Raw genomic sequence first — 12,223 nt, forward strand, 5'->3', positions numbered from 1 at the left:
CTCGCCTTCTCTTCCGGTTCTCGTCTTCATGCTCCTTCATGGCAAGCGCCATGACTAATGTTTGCTGACGAAAGGTCGCAATCATGGTCTCAACATCCGAGCCGGCCGAATCGGACGAATCGGATAGCAGGAACTTCTTGCACGGGGTCAACTCCATCTTCTCGGGCAGTTGGCGGGAGGATAGTAGGAAACACAAAAAAAGGTACTAACCGACGGCGGCGGCGAGGCGGTGGTCGATCCCCGGCGGCGGCGGCGGCTGGAGGCGGCTCTTCTCGCCGGATCCGGAGGGGCGGTGCAGCGGCTCGCCTACAGATATGGCCGGAATCGCCGGTGGTGAGCGGGCGGAAGCAAAGGCGGGGCGGCGGTGGAAGGGAGGGGGAAAATAGCGCGGGCTGAAATGTCTCTCCCGCCAACTGCTTCTCTGTTATGCAGGGCACCGCAGCCACGAGGGGGAAACCCTCGTTTTCCCAGGTTGGGGTTGGGAATTTACCGCGCCCCCTAAAATTTTTTGCGGACCAGGACGGGATGCGGGGTCTGATCGGGCAGGCTTTTCCGCCTCGACCCGCATTTTGGCGGTTATTTTGCGGGTCGGGGACGGATGTGGGGTCTGCTAGAGTTGCTCTTAGACCTCCACGACCGGAGATGGCGACCTCAACGCTCTGCATCAATCTTTCTTGAGTTGTTGCAGACTTTTGTCAACATTATGGTCCCATTGCGAATCATCTCAGTTTCAGCGTGAAGCTTTTCCGCATCCTTGTCTTTGAAAAGTCCTGTCCAACACAAACAGGGGCGGAGCCAGGATTTAAGTATGGGGAGCTAAGATGACGATTTTCATACACTTTTTAATACAATGACCATACAAGACCAACACGAGATAATATATATTTTGTACTTAGAAAACATGTAGATTTTTATTAGTTTGGATGTATAACTAACACAAAAAAACGCATGTAACCAGAATCTCATATTGTGTACTTTGGATTCTAGTTTGTTGTGAAATTTCTATTTGCGCAAAATATTTGTTTGGCAGTTTGTATATAAATATATGTGATATTGGGGCTATTATGTACATAGACAATATGTATAATTTATAACCGATGAACAAACAGTATCTTGCATCTAGCAGTTTTATATAAAAATCTAATAATAGTAATAACACATGATATTCAAGACATGAAATCGTAGTATGATTACCTTAAATCCGGCGTGAGTGGTATAGTGTTGTTCTCATGGTGCAATTTGAAGCTCCTGATAGAGGGATATCATGAAATTGGCGCATAGACCGGCCGCAGGCGACGCCCATCACCGCCGGACGTTGGCGATGCCCTAGCACACGTGGGTGAGAGATGACGAATACACGCATCGCAGCCGGACGCTTGCGATGTCCTAGCGCACAGGGGAGACAATCAACGAACACATGCAGTAGTGCAGGTAGTCGACTGCTGGTAGTCAACTAATCCATCATCAAGTAGTGCAGGTGCATTCGGTCCAAAAACAAAAGTTATGTATCCATCTAATGGGCCGACGTCGTTTGCTTCCTAGGCTTGGGCCTTTTTCCAACTTCGTGCTTGACTAATTATTTTGCGGGTCGGAGCATTATATATGACCTGCAAAATAATCGTTAAAATACAGGTCCGTGTGAAAAAATTGTCTGATCAGACCCTGCAAATGCGTCGGACATGTACATATTTTTATGGGGCACGATAAAAAGCTTCTCCCGATCTGCAAAAATACAGTTTTCGCGTCCGCTTCTACGGTGCCCTGTATCGAAAGAAAGCAGTTGACGGGAGCCTAACTACCACAAAAACTTCCGCGTCCGCCGTCCACGTCCACCATACGTCGCTCCGGACGTCCCTGAACGCCACCCCGCCCGTCCTAATGGCCACCCTGCTCGTCCTGGCCGGATTCGACGTCGGCGACGGAAGCTAGCTAGCTAGCTCCTGGATGTATTCAGGGATCGACGACCCTGTATTTAGGAACAAATTTAATTGATCATGGACACGGGCGAGAGGAAGAAGAAGATATGGGGGAAAATGTAAGCGAAAATTCGGTTTACACTTTAAGTTTAGGGGGTCTGTTCCGTCGCAGCCCGAGTTGACCCGTAAAAAAACATCTTCTGCGAATATCTTTTTTACAGGTTCATTTTACGGGGTCTAACTCTGCTCTCGTCCGCACCGGTCCATAAAATCGTTTTTTCACGAACTGTAAACACGTTTTACAGATCGGTGTTATATGGGACCTACTAGAGATGCTCTTATATCAATATAGTTACTTCCATGATCCAGTACTAATTATCATGAGTTAACAAAAGTTCTACAGCCAGCACACCCCTCTCGAAATCGATGGGGGTGGCCACTGGCCCAGGCCGGCCGCCCCTGAATACAAGAGAAACGAACATGGTATGAACAGTATCTTGAAAGGAGATTTGATCAGCTATTTTTCGAAGGTGGCCATGTACCTCGTCGCTGTCAGATAAAAAGGAGAGAAAGAAGACGATCTCGTCTACTTCCTGTCCTGTCGATAATCGCGTGTCCTGCTCAAAAAAAAAACAATCACGCGGTGTCCGTCTATATCGCTCGGTACGTATATATGCAGCGAAAATACCGTGGGAAACCACCGGTAGAAGCAGACCGGCCCCGGTCACATCAGGAAGTATTCGTCCGGTGGAAAGGCTCCACAAACACAAAAGTGCACAGCATCGCGAAGCAACGGGCGCATCCCAGCCCCGCGCGCGCGCGCGTCGGCGGCGTCAGGATCACACGTCACGCTACACGCGATGGTAACCCCGAGCGGACGCCACGCGCCGGGCAGCCACTGGCCCATGCCGGCCGCCTCGCCATGCACTGGCGCCATGCGGGGTGGACGACCGCGACCCGGTGACGGCTCTCCGTCCCCGCGTGTCACGACGCTTCCACGACGTGCGCGCTTGCGCCGGTCGACACGCGTGGAGTTCGTGCCTACTTTCTCTTCGTCCGACCGACGCCTCGTCGTGCTATAAATAGGCAACGACACAGGAACTCCGTTGTTATCTGCTGCACGGAAGCAGTAGACACACACACACACACACGCATTTCTCATCTGCAATTTTTGCCCGGCCTGCGCGTTACACGTTTCGTACGTGATACATTCCGGTCATCCCCCAGCACGTCCGACGAAGCTGAGATCGATGCGGCCCCACGCGGGCGCCGCGGGGAGCATGGCGTCCATGGAGTGGGAGCCCAAGGCGCTCTCCCTCCACGAGCTCAAGTACGCCAGGGTGAGGCACCGCCACCGAGCCTAGCTCTCATCGATCTTTCTCAACCTTCTCTTAAGACGGTTCTCTAAGACGTACGTATCCACTTCTGCAGGAGGCGGCGCTGTATGTCCTGAGAACGCACTCGTCGGAGGACGCCGTCCGGATCTTCACCGAGGTAACGAGCAGCTTTACTTACAATCTGGACGATCCAGCAGATCGTTCATGGTCGATCGGCTAGCTTCTGTCTCTCAGTTTTGTGATGACGATGGACGAACCAGCTGATATTTATGGAACTTGCTGCGTGCTGCAGGGTCTCAAGCCGGTGCTGGGCGTCAGGAAGGACTCCATGACCGACTCCGACGAGGAGGACGACCAGGGCGACGAAGATTATGACATGTTCAATCCCTACGCGTTTCTTGACGATGATAGCATTTGCTGCCACCGCCAGTATGGCCGCACCGCCGCAGAACGAGATGTTGCTACCGCGCCCTTCTAATTTGCTCAACACCACCTATTGATAGTTTTTTTTTCATAATATTCTTACAATTTTTTGATAGAAGTGGTGAAGGCATTTTTATACAGCTTCGGAAAGACATGTAATGTAGAACTACGAAGATTTTAGAGATCCAGGCACAGCGATTTCTTGACCGAGTTGTAATCAAAACAGTGTTCTTTATTGATGACTAGTACAAATGCCCGTGCGTTGCACCGGGTGAAAAAAAGACACAACTTTTCATATGCAATTGTGCATCATTTTTATAATCAATTTTAACATAAGGTTAAACTAATTATAGCAAAAATGTTCACCAGACAGCAGTCACGGACACAATATGGAAACGACGAAATGAAACGTCGTTTAATCTGATAGGACACAATATGGAAACGACGAAATGAAACGTCGTTTAATCTGATAAGGAAAGTGTTCAACAACATGCTGCTTTATTTTTCCCCATGAAACCCTTCCTTATTCTATCGCTTCACACTCCATACGTTAGCCAAAAGCAAATAAAACGTTAGCCAAAAGCAAATAAAAACCATTCATTCACTGGTAATGAAACCATTCATTCACTGACGTTGTTATGGGGGAGTTCATTCATGATGATGAGTTCTTGAGGACCCACTTCACCTTCAGGATGATGATGAGTTCTTGAGGACCCACTTCACCAGGGTGGACACGCCAAAGCCAGTGGCGGTGTCGTTCCACACCGGGCCTGCCATGTCGATGTGCATCCACTGAACCTTGTCGATGTGCATCCACTGAACCTTCTCATCGACAAACTGCAATGCAAGCACATTAGAGTTCGTCAGCTTTGCCGGAGGAAAATTCAACCTAGTACAAGTATGATGCGACCTTTTTTTTTCAACAAACACATGTGGATGCTTTGATCATTCTAGAGAGATGCTATACCTGTTTCCGGAGCAGGACAGCTGTGATGGAACCGTCCGGAGGAAAATTCAACCTAGTACAAGTATGATGCGACCTTTTTCAACGAACACATGTGGATGCTTTGGTCATTCTAGAGAGATGCTATACCTGTTTCAGGAGCAGGGCAGCTGTGATGGAACCGTTGTCGACCGCCCGTGTTGACCATGTATGCCGCACCAGACTTCATCTGCTCCCAGTAGCTTTCCTCCATGGGCAATCTTCAGAACTTCTCCCCCGATAACTCAGATGCAGCAGTGACTTCCTGGGCTAGTTCATCACTTGGTGTGAGGATTTCTGAAGAGACATGTTCATTAGTATACATGACTTCAGAGTACCCCACTATTTCCATCTTAGAAGCACACAAAATTGAACTTGGCTAAGAGGAAAATATGTGTTTGAGCTTACTAGCAATGCTAGGCCCAAGTGCAACAAGACATGCACCGGTTAGTGTTGCCAGATCAATAATCTGCATTGTCATAATAATTACATTAAGTCGCAAGGCAACTGAGTAAAAAGTTCAAAGCAAACTAATGAACATCACTTCTCTGTTCTAAGTTATCTTTCTCTTTCAACAGATATGATAAGCATAATTGATTGTTTAGATCATGTAGTGCGATGCATAACTTCTTATATGGCAAGCTAAAAAAGGGAAAATGATAAATCATGCTTCTGTAAGTGAACTGAGCAAATAAAGTAGTGCCCTGGATATGAGTTTTACTACAGATTTTTCAACATATCCGCATTACAACTACTACAACAATATCTGGTTGATATTCCACTTAACATTCTCTACATCAATCGTCAAAGCCGCCAAATTTGTATGAACATCATATGATGTCCAAAGAAGCAATTTATTACCTTGTCAACACCTTGATTACAAGCATAGAACAATTTATTAACTTATCAGAGTACCGCACTTGGTAAAAAGAACTGAAATACCGTTGTTAACATCAACAAGAAAACAAGAATAGCATCCACAAATAAGCAAAAAAATGATAATATTACGATTGATGATAGCATCCACAAATCTTTTGTTAAAAACATGACATAGAGATCGAATTTTTGTCCACGAAAAAACTAATAATACATGACCATGGGTCCATATCCGGTTGCGGCATTTTGATGAACACATGTCCTGCCTTACTTGTGGATGTCGTTCAGGCGCTCGATGACGGTGATGAGTCCCTGCAGGCACAGCTCGCCGTCGCCGGTCTCCGCCATGGCCGAGAACATCTGTCGGTACAGCGCCGACCCTGACAGCACATTGGCCTCCTCCTCCTGGTCGTCGCCGACCTCCAGCGCCATGCCGAGGTCCTTGATGATGTACCGCACGGCGCCTCCGGTGACGTCCGCCAGTCATGGGCCCTGTGCTCCTGGAACCGGCCAGCAGCCTCGCCTCCACCCGGCTACGGGACTGCCATCTCTCGGAACCTTCCTCTCCTCTCTCGCCTCTCCTTCTCGGGGCGGCGGGGGGGGGGGGACGCTTGGGTTGGGGGTGGGGGCGGGGGCGTCTGCGGCGCGGGCTCCCCTCTTCTTCTTCTCTCTGGTTCGATCTGGATACGAAGGGGGCAGGAGGTCTGCGGGGTGGGGAAGACGGAGGTAATGGGACAAGTTTTTTTTTTCACTTAATGAAGGACTGCGGGTTGATTTCAACAAAACACAGATTTTTTTTTTTTTTTTGCAAAATTGCCACGACGGACGGCAGAAGCGCTCTGTGCTTTATTATTAGGAGAGATGTGAAGGGAAGTGCTATTCTGTATTCTGATGTACGTATTCGATTTCGTCCGACGAAAAGTGTACACATCAAAAAAAATCTACGACATATTAAGGAGTGAAGTAAAAAACTATATTGGGAAGGTGTAAGTTACCACCTCTTTTATTTTTAATTATTTAATATATTGGAAAGGTGTAAGTCATCGTCTCTTCCATTTTAATTATTCAACCTCAATGAGCTAAGTATATCTAAAATTTAGAGCAAACACTTCTATATTAGTTTAAAGAGCTCATGATGAGCTAAGTGCATGTAAAATTATATGTGTGTGTGTGATGAAAAAGTGTAATTTTTTATACTTTAAAATGCATTATATCTTTTTTGAAAAATCACGAAGGAGCTTCCCGTCTGAATATATTTTTTAAGTTTATAACGTTTATCTAGTTACAAAAGAAAATTACATAAGCACTCTAGGAACGTCATGAAAAGACGGTCTGTTCACAGCAGTTTTGAAATCCCAATCTTCCACGGGATAATAAGTATGGATTGTCAGATAATCGCATCCATTTGTGTCGGGAGACGGCAATCAAAAGGTCATCAATGTTATCTGTAGGGAAGAGCCCAAGCATGAACGGACAGTTGTGAGCTGGTTTCATCATTAAATCCGCATCAACCCGAACAGTCAGATGTGTGATCTGATTTCATCATCAAACCCGCATCACCGACATAGTGAGTGAGACGATATGCAAGTGCTTGCATGGAAGGTTGTTTTTCAAGTTAAGTCAATCATGAATCATAAGCCATGTAAGAGCAACTCTAGCAGACCCTGTATATTCATGACCTGCAAACACGTTTTGCAGTTCGTTGAAGTGGGGTTTTGCGGGACGAAAAATTGCGCTGAAGAACAAAACCCGTATAATGAAACTGCATAATTTAAAAAATAAACATTCGCGGCCATGTTCAGAACTACAGTCATGATCATACAACACTACATTCATGATCATACAACACTACATTCACTACTAGAGGGGGGCATCACCTACTAGAGCTACTACCGATACTACTGCACTACGCAAAATGGAGCTCACCGGAGTCGAGCTCGTGCAGTAGTAGATAGCCTACATTCAGTCGTCGTCCTCGTCGGAGGAGAGCTCGACGTAGATGCGCTTCTGCGCAGTAGCTTCGCAGCGCCACTCCTCCACCTTGTGGCCGAAGGCGATGGCCGACGCGACACCCTGCTCGTAGAGCACGGTGTCGATCTCCTCCTCCCTCCGGCGGCGCTGCTGGCCCTCTTCGGCCTCCCGTGCACTCCGCGCCAGCAGCACGGACAGGAGGCTATCCGGCTCCGCCGGAGGGAGGAAGTCGTCCGGTCCGACGACGGCCCCGGCACGTCGCTCCGGCACAGCCTCGGCCTCCGGCTCCATCTTAACCGAGGGGAGCTCTTCGAGCTCCCTCTTCACCGGTGGGACGGAGGAGGACGAGCGGGAGCTCGACGCCTCGATTGAGCTGCTGCCGGAGAAGATGCGGCCGCGCGTGCGGTCGTACTCCTATGTCTCGCGACGGAGGAGCGACGGCGGCGGCGTCAGGCCCCAGCGCGTGTACCGGCGGGCGGCGCGCTTACGGGCGGCGTCGGATCTGACGCGACGAGCCCTCTCGGGTTCGTCGTCCCTACGGCTACCGGAGCTGGCCATGCGCGGCGGTGGATTGGAGCGGCTACACGGCGTAATGGAGGCGCGCGGCGGCGGATTGGAGGCGCGCGGCGGCGGATTGGAGGCGCCGACGGTGAGGTGGGGGGTTTTTCGCGGCGGCGGACGGATAGGGTTTTGACCCGCATCCAGCGGTCGAACCCGTAGTTATACCGGACGAGGGGACGGCGTTTACGGGCCACCACAAAACATTTCTAGATCGGGCCGCGTTTGGAGTGTTTGTTCTGGTAGGAAAATGAGCCCAAACCCATATAGTCGCCGGATTTTTTGTGGGTCGGCCGTTTTGCAGGGTCTGTTAAAGTTGCTCTAAAGATCTTCATACAATTTGACACGTATGAAGATCAGATGGATACAACATACACGTCGTTGTATAAAATGCGTTATAAAGATAAAAAAAATACATTTTTTCATGTACAAATTTAAAAACCAACATACACTTTTTTCTCCATATACATAGCCAAAAGACATGAGCCAACACGCATGTGCTCGCGAGAGATACATGCGGACCGACACGTCCCTTAGGCAACTGCAGACCCACACAAGCAGGAATCAACCCCAAATTAACACATATTAATTCCAAAAAATTAACACATATAGGACAACTTATATACACGCAAAGTATCTTATTTAGTGGTTTAATTTTTTTGTGAGGAATTGATAGAAGCATTGTCTTTTTTAATATAGAAGGGATGACGAAAAGACATAATTTACACAGGGGCGAGCGTTTTTAGGAAACGTCATAGAAACCGTAAAACGATCGATCTAGAAACTAGTTTAGTCAAGGGCGCTGCTAGGGATCAGATTATTGCTGCCTATCAGACTACTCCAAAGCCGTAGGATTAGGATCATAATGGTCGTCCGATCTGTATAAAACCCCACGCGATATTGCTTTCCTAATTTGCTGCTTCCCGTTAACTGCCCCGCCCCTGTAATTGCGTGCTTTTAACTAAATACTACCGTAAGTTTAGTTGCTTCCTATTCAGCAACCACACAAACTCAATTTTTGCTTCCAAAATCACTTCCTCTAATTACGCCAAATCTCATTTTTTATGAAAATAATTTTAGAAATACAGTTATTTCTCACGGCTATATCTGGCAATTAATTACGTATTCATGTTCTTTCTAAATCCCATGAAAGCATTATTCTTGATGCACAGAAGTATAATACAAAGGAAGCATTGTTCATGATGTACGAAATCAATTAATTATGTTCTTGATTTAGTATGTTCCTTATTTTAGGAAAATAGTCCCTGTATTTTCTTCAGAAACCAAATATTGGTAACATAATTGTTTGCTTCCATAACAATAAATTTTTGTTTATGATGATCAGGAAATTAGCTTGCAGGCTGAATTCAAGTTGCTTCAATTTGGTAAAAATATATCACAATACTGTTCCTACTAACCATAGTATTACTTCCGTTGTTTCCATAAAAAACACAATTACTTTCACTCTCCTGAAGGTACATGCTTCAACCAAACTGGGATGTGCATCTAGAGACATAAAATTTTGCTTCGGCCTAAGGTGAGCTTGCTTTATAGGAGAAACCGAGAAAACAAATCAAATTATAATTAAAATAATTTTTTGTAAGGTCGGTACTCACAATTATTTCTATTGATTTTGCCACATGCTTCCTACTAGCTTCTCGAAGGCTTTCGTAAACATTGAAAAGTAGCCATGTCGTTTCGTTTTTCTAAGAGGCATATGCTTCCTACTTGTTCATGAAGCTTGATGATGCAGTTGTGTCCCATGTTGTTTCCGAAGTATTAGAAAGCAAGAATTCCAATCATCTTGAGCTAGGTAGTAATGGTGCGAGAGGTCTCCATCGCCAACGGGGTTTTGCCACCACTTCCCATTGTTGATTCGTGTGCTTGCTGTCGTGACTCGTCTGCATGCTACTAGTACCCTTGATCCTTGAGCTCCATGATCCCTCGGGTCAGCATCTCACCCATGCAGTGCCAGCGATGTTTGAGCACCTTTGAAGCAGAAGACATTTACGCATGATGCATCCGAATAGAAGGTAGAAAGAAACAACTAGTACTAGAAAGAAGCTTCAGGATACATATATAAAAACATTGGATGGTTAAGAATGGATATTTTGAAGCATGGTTCTATTGCGGTAAATTACCTGAACTGAACAAACATAATTCTGAGGAAGCATGAATAGTTCAAAGCATCACTTACATCACGCTATTTTCACTTCCGTCTTGCCGAAGTTTCAACGCCTGCTTCACATGCTCATGGATAAGCTCTACGCATACCGCAAGCTCCTAATCACCAACAGAACAGTCGGTGACGAATAGCGGTGCCTGGTCATGATGACGTCACACTCAACATCAATAGCCTCACTTGGAATAGCGTGGAAATAAGAAGCATGGCTGAAGTTGGGTACAGAAAGAGGCTATAAATAGAAAAAAAGTTAGAAACAAGGAAGCACAAAAGTTGCACAGGAAAACATATTACACTAAGAACAGTGTTAGTGCACTGGAAGTTTATTAGAATAGCCTATGCTCGTAGTGATTGATGTAGTGTAGTTCCTGTAAAATGTATGTATAATATGAAGCACATATGGGCAATGGCTGCTGCAGAACTTCACTATGATTGGTAGAATCAAAATGGCATATAGAAACCAATTTTTTGTAAGGGTACATAAGGAATATTGTGCGCTACAAGTCGTCGTGTCGGAATAAATGGAATTATGAATCTATCAATTTTTTTGCTAATGAAAATGAATTTTGCTTCCAAAGCTTAGATATAGAACTAAGTAGGCCGTAAAAGAATCTGGGGAAAAAAAGGTTAACTGGGTATAATTACTTTGGCTACTGGAGAAATAGGCAATGCTGAATTCGCCGTTAGCATACGTAACATATATATGAGATATATAGGAAGCAATTCGGCATTGTTATACAGAAAATATATAAGCGTTAGAAGCATGGTTCTGCTAACGCAAGCTAGAGAGGATGCATAGGGAGCATGACATTTGGAAGCATAGAAACTTAAGTTATGTAACACGGGTAGTGACATATAGAAGCACAGTAATTCCTGAATCAAAAAGCCCTAGACCAGACTAGGAATTAAAAAGCATGAAAAGGAGATAATCCAAGCCCTAGATCAGACTAGGATGGGGTGGGGAAACCTGTGTTACTCCATTCGTCCTGGCTCATTCCTGGATCGGAGGCCAAAACTGCAGGTGGAGTAGGGCCGGATCCTGGTGGATTTGAGTGCGATGATGAGGGAGGTTACGAGGTCGTCGAGGAGTAGGTGTTGGCTAGTCCCCGCATGGCACACCGGCGAGAGGGGGCAGAGGTCGTTGATGGGCGGGTCATGAACTCGTGCTAGGGAGGGAGTTGTGGCGGCGAGGAGCATGCCGAGCTCGGCGCCGATCACGGACGGGCAGGGAAGACGGGGAGAGTTTGTTCACGAGATTAATTCAGGGAGAGATTATAGGAAGGTGGACTAAAAAACCGGATGGTTAGTATTGGGCTTATGGCAGCCATGAGATCAAAATATAAATCCATGGCATACGGCAGGTCTGACGATTGTTTCACATCAGACTACTGTAACGAAGTGTTTCCCTTTAGTCAATGCTTGCGATTAGCAGGCTGCCAACGAACGTCAGGTCATGTTTATTTATTGTGTCAATGACAAATGTGTCAATGGCAAGTGGTTTAATTTAGTGTTCTCCCTTGCATTTTCTGGGCAAGTGCATCTGTATGGATTGTTCCTTGGTTTTTGTGTAGTGATCTCTGTAGAAACACCACTTGTAAGCCTAATGAGTAACGCGGAGCACTGACAGGGCAGATTTGGCGTTGAAAACAGCCAAACCGACACGTGGGGCCGACCTGTTGGGTCGACATGGTGCGGGCTCACGCGCGCCATTAGATGGCGGGAGATGGTCGTTTCCTTTCCCGTGTCTTAGGTCACCCACCGTCGTTTCCTCCACTCCTAATTTAGTTTCCTCTCGCGACTAATGGCGACCAGCTCTCGCGACGGCGATGGCGGAGAAGGTCTCGACTGCGGCGCTGCATGTTCTTCCGGTGGCCGCCTCCCGCAATGGGACCCGGTTGGAAAGTTGTGCCCAACCCTGCCGCCCAAACCTCGATGGCCTCCGCGACCTGGATTCGGACTCATCGGTGGGGGGTGGGAG

General features: G+C 46.8%; 1 protein-coding gene and 1 pseudogene across 1 annotated transcript; one reads left to right on the forward strand and one right to left on the reverse strand.

Annotated features, from left to right (window-relative positions):
• The first annotated feature begins 3,024 nt into the window (after window positions 1–3,024).
• On the forward strand, window positions 3,025–3,959 carry LOC123451212. The gene is made up of 3 exons (XM_045128221.1): window positions 3,025–3,256; window positions 3,348–3,410; window positions 3,546–3,959. The coding sequence occupies exons 1-3, from the start codon at window positions 3,167–3,169 to the stop codon at window positions 3,729–3,731; spliced, it is 339 nt and encodes a 112-aa protein (XP_044984156.1). The 5' UTR covers window positions 3,025–3,166; the 3' UTR covers window positions 3,732–3,959.
• Window positions 3,960–4,363: 404 nt separating this feature from the next.
• Window positions 4,364–5,966, reverse strand: LOC123450277 (annotated as a pseudogene).
• Window positions 5,967–12,223: the final 6,257 nt, after the last annotated feature.

This window comes from Hordeum vulgare, chromosome 4H (assembly GCF_904849725.1).
Source record: "Hordeum vulgare subsp. vulgare chromosome 4H, MorexV3_pseudomolecules_assembly, whole genome shotgun sequence".
Classification (NCBI taxonomy): domain Eukaryota; kingdom Viridiplantae; phylum Streptophyta; class Magnoliopsida; order Poales; family Poaceae; genus Hordeum; species Hordeum vulgare.

Bases quoted from the DNA above. Each gene is read 5' to 3' on its own strand.
- LOC123451212 (XM_045128221.1), top strand. From the start codon at position 3,167: ATGCGGCCCCACGCGGGCGCCGCGGGGAGCATGGCGTCCATGGAGTGG. The intron at 3,257-3,347 runs GTGAGGCACCGC...CCACTTCTGCAG, and splicing joins ACGAGCTCAAGTACGCCAGG to GAGGCGGCGCTGTATGTCCT. The intron at 3,411-3,545 runs GTAACGAGCAGC...TGCGTGCTGCAG, and splicing joins CCGTCCGGATCTTCACCGAG to GGTCTCAAGCCGGTGCTGGG.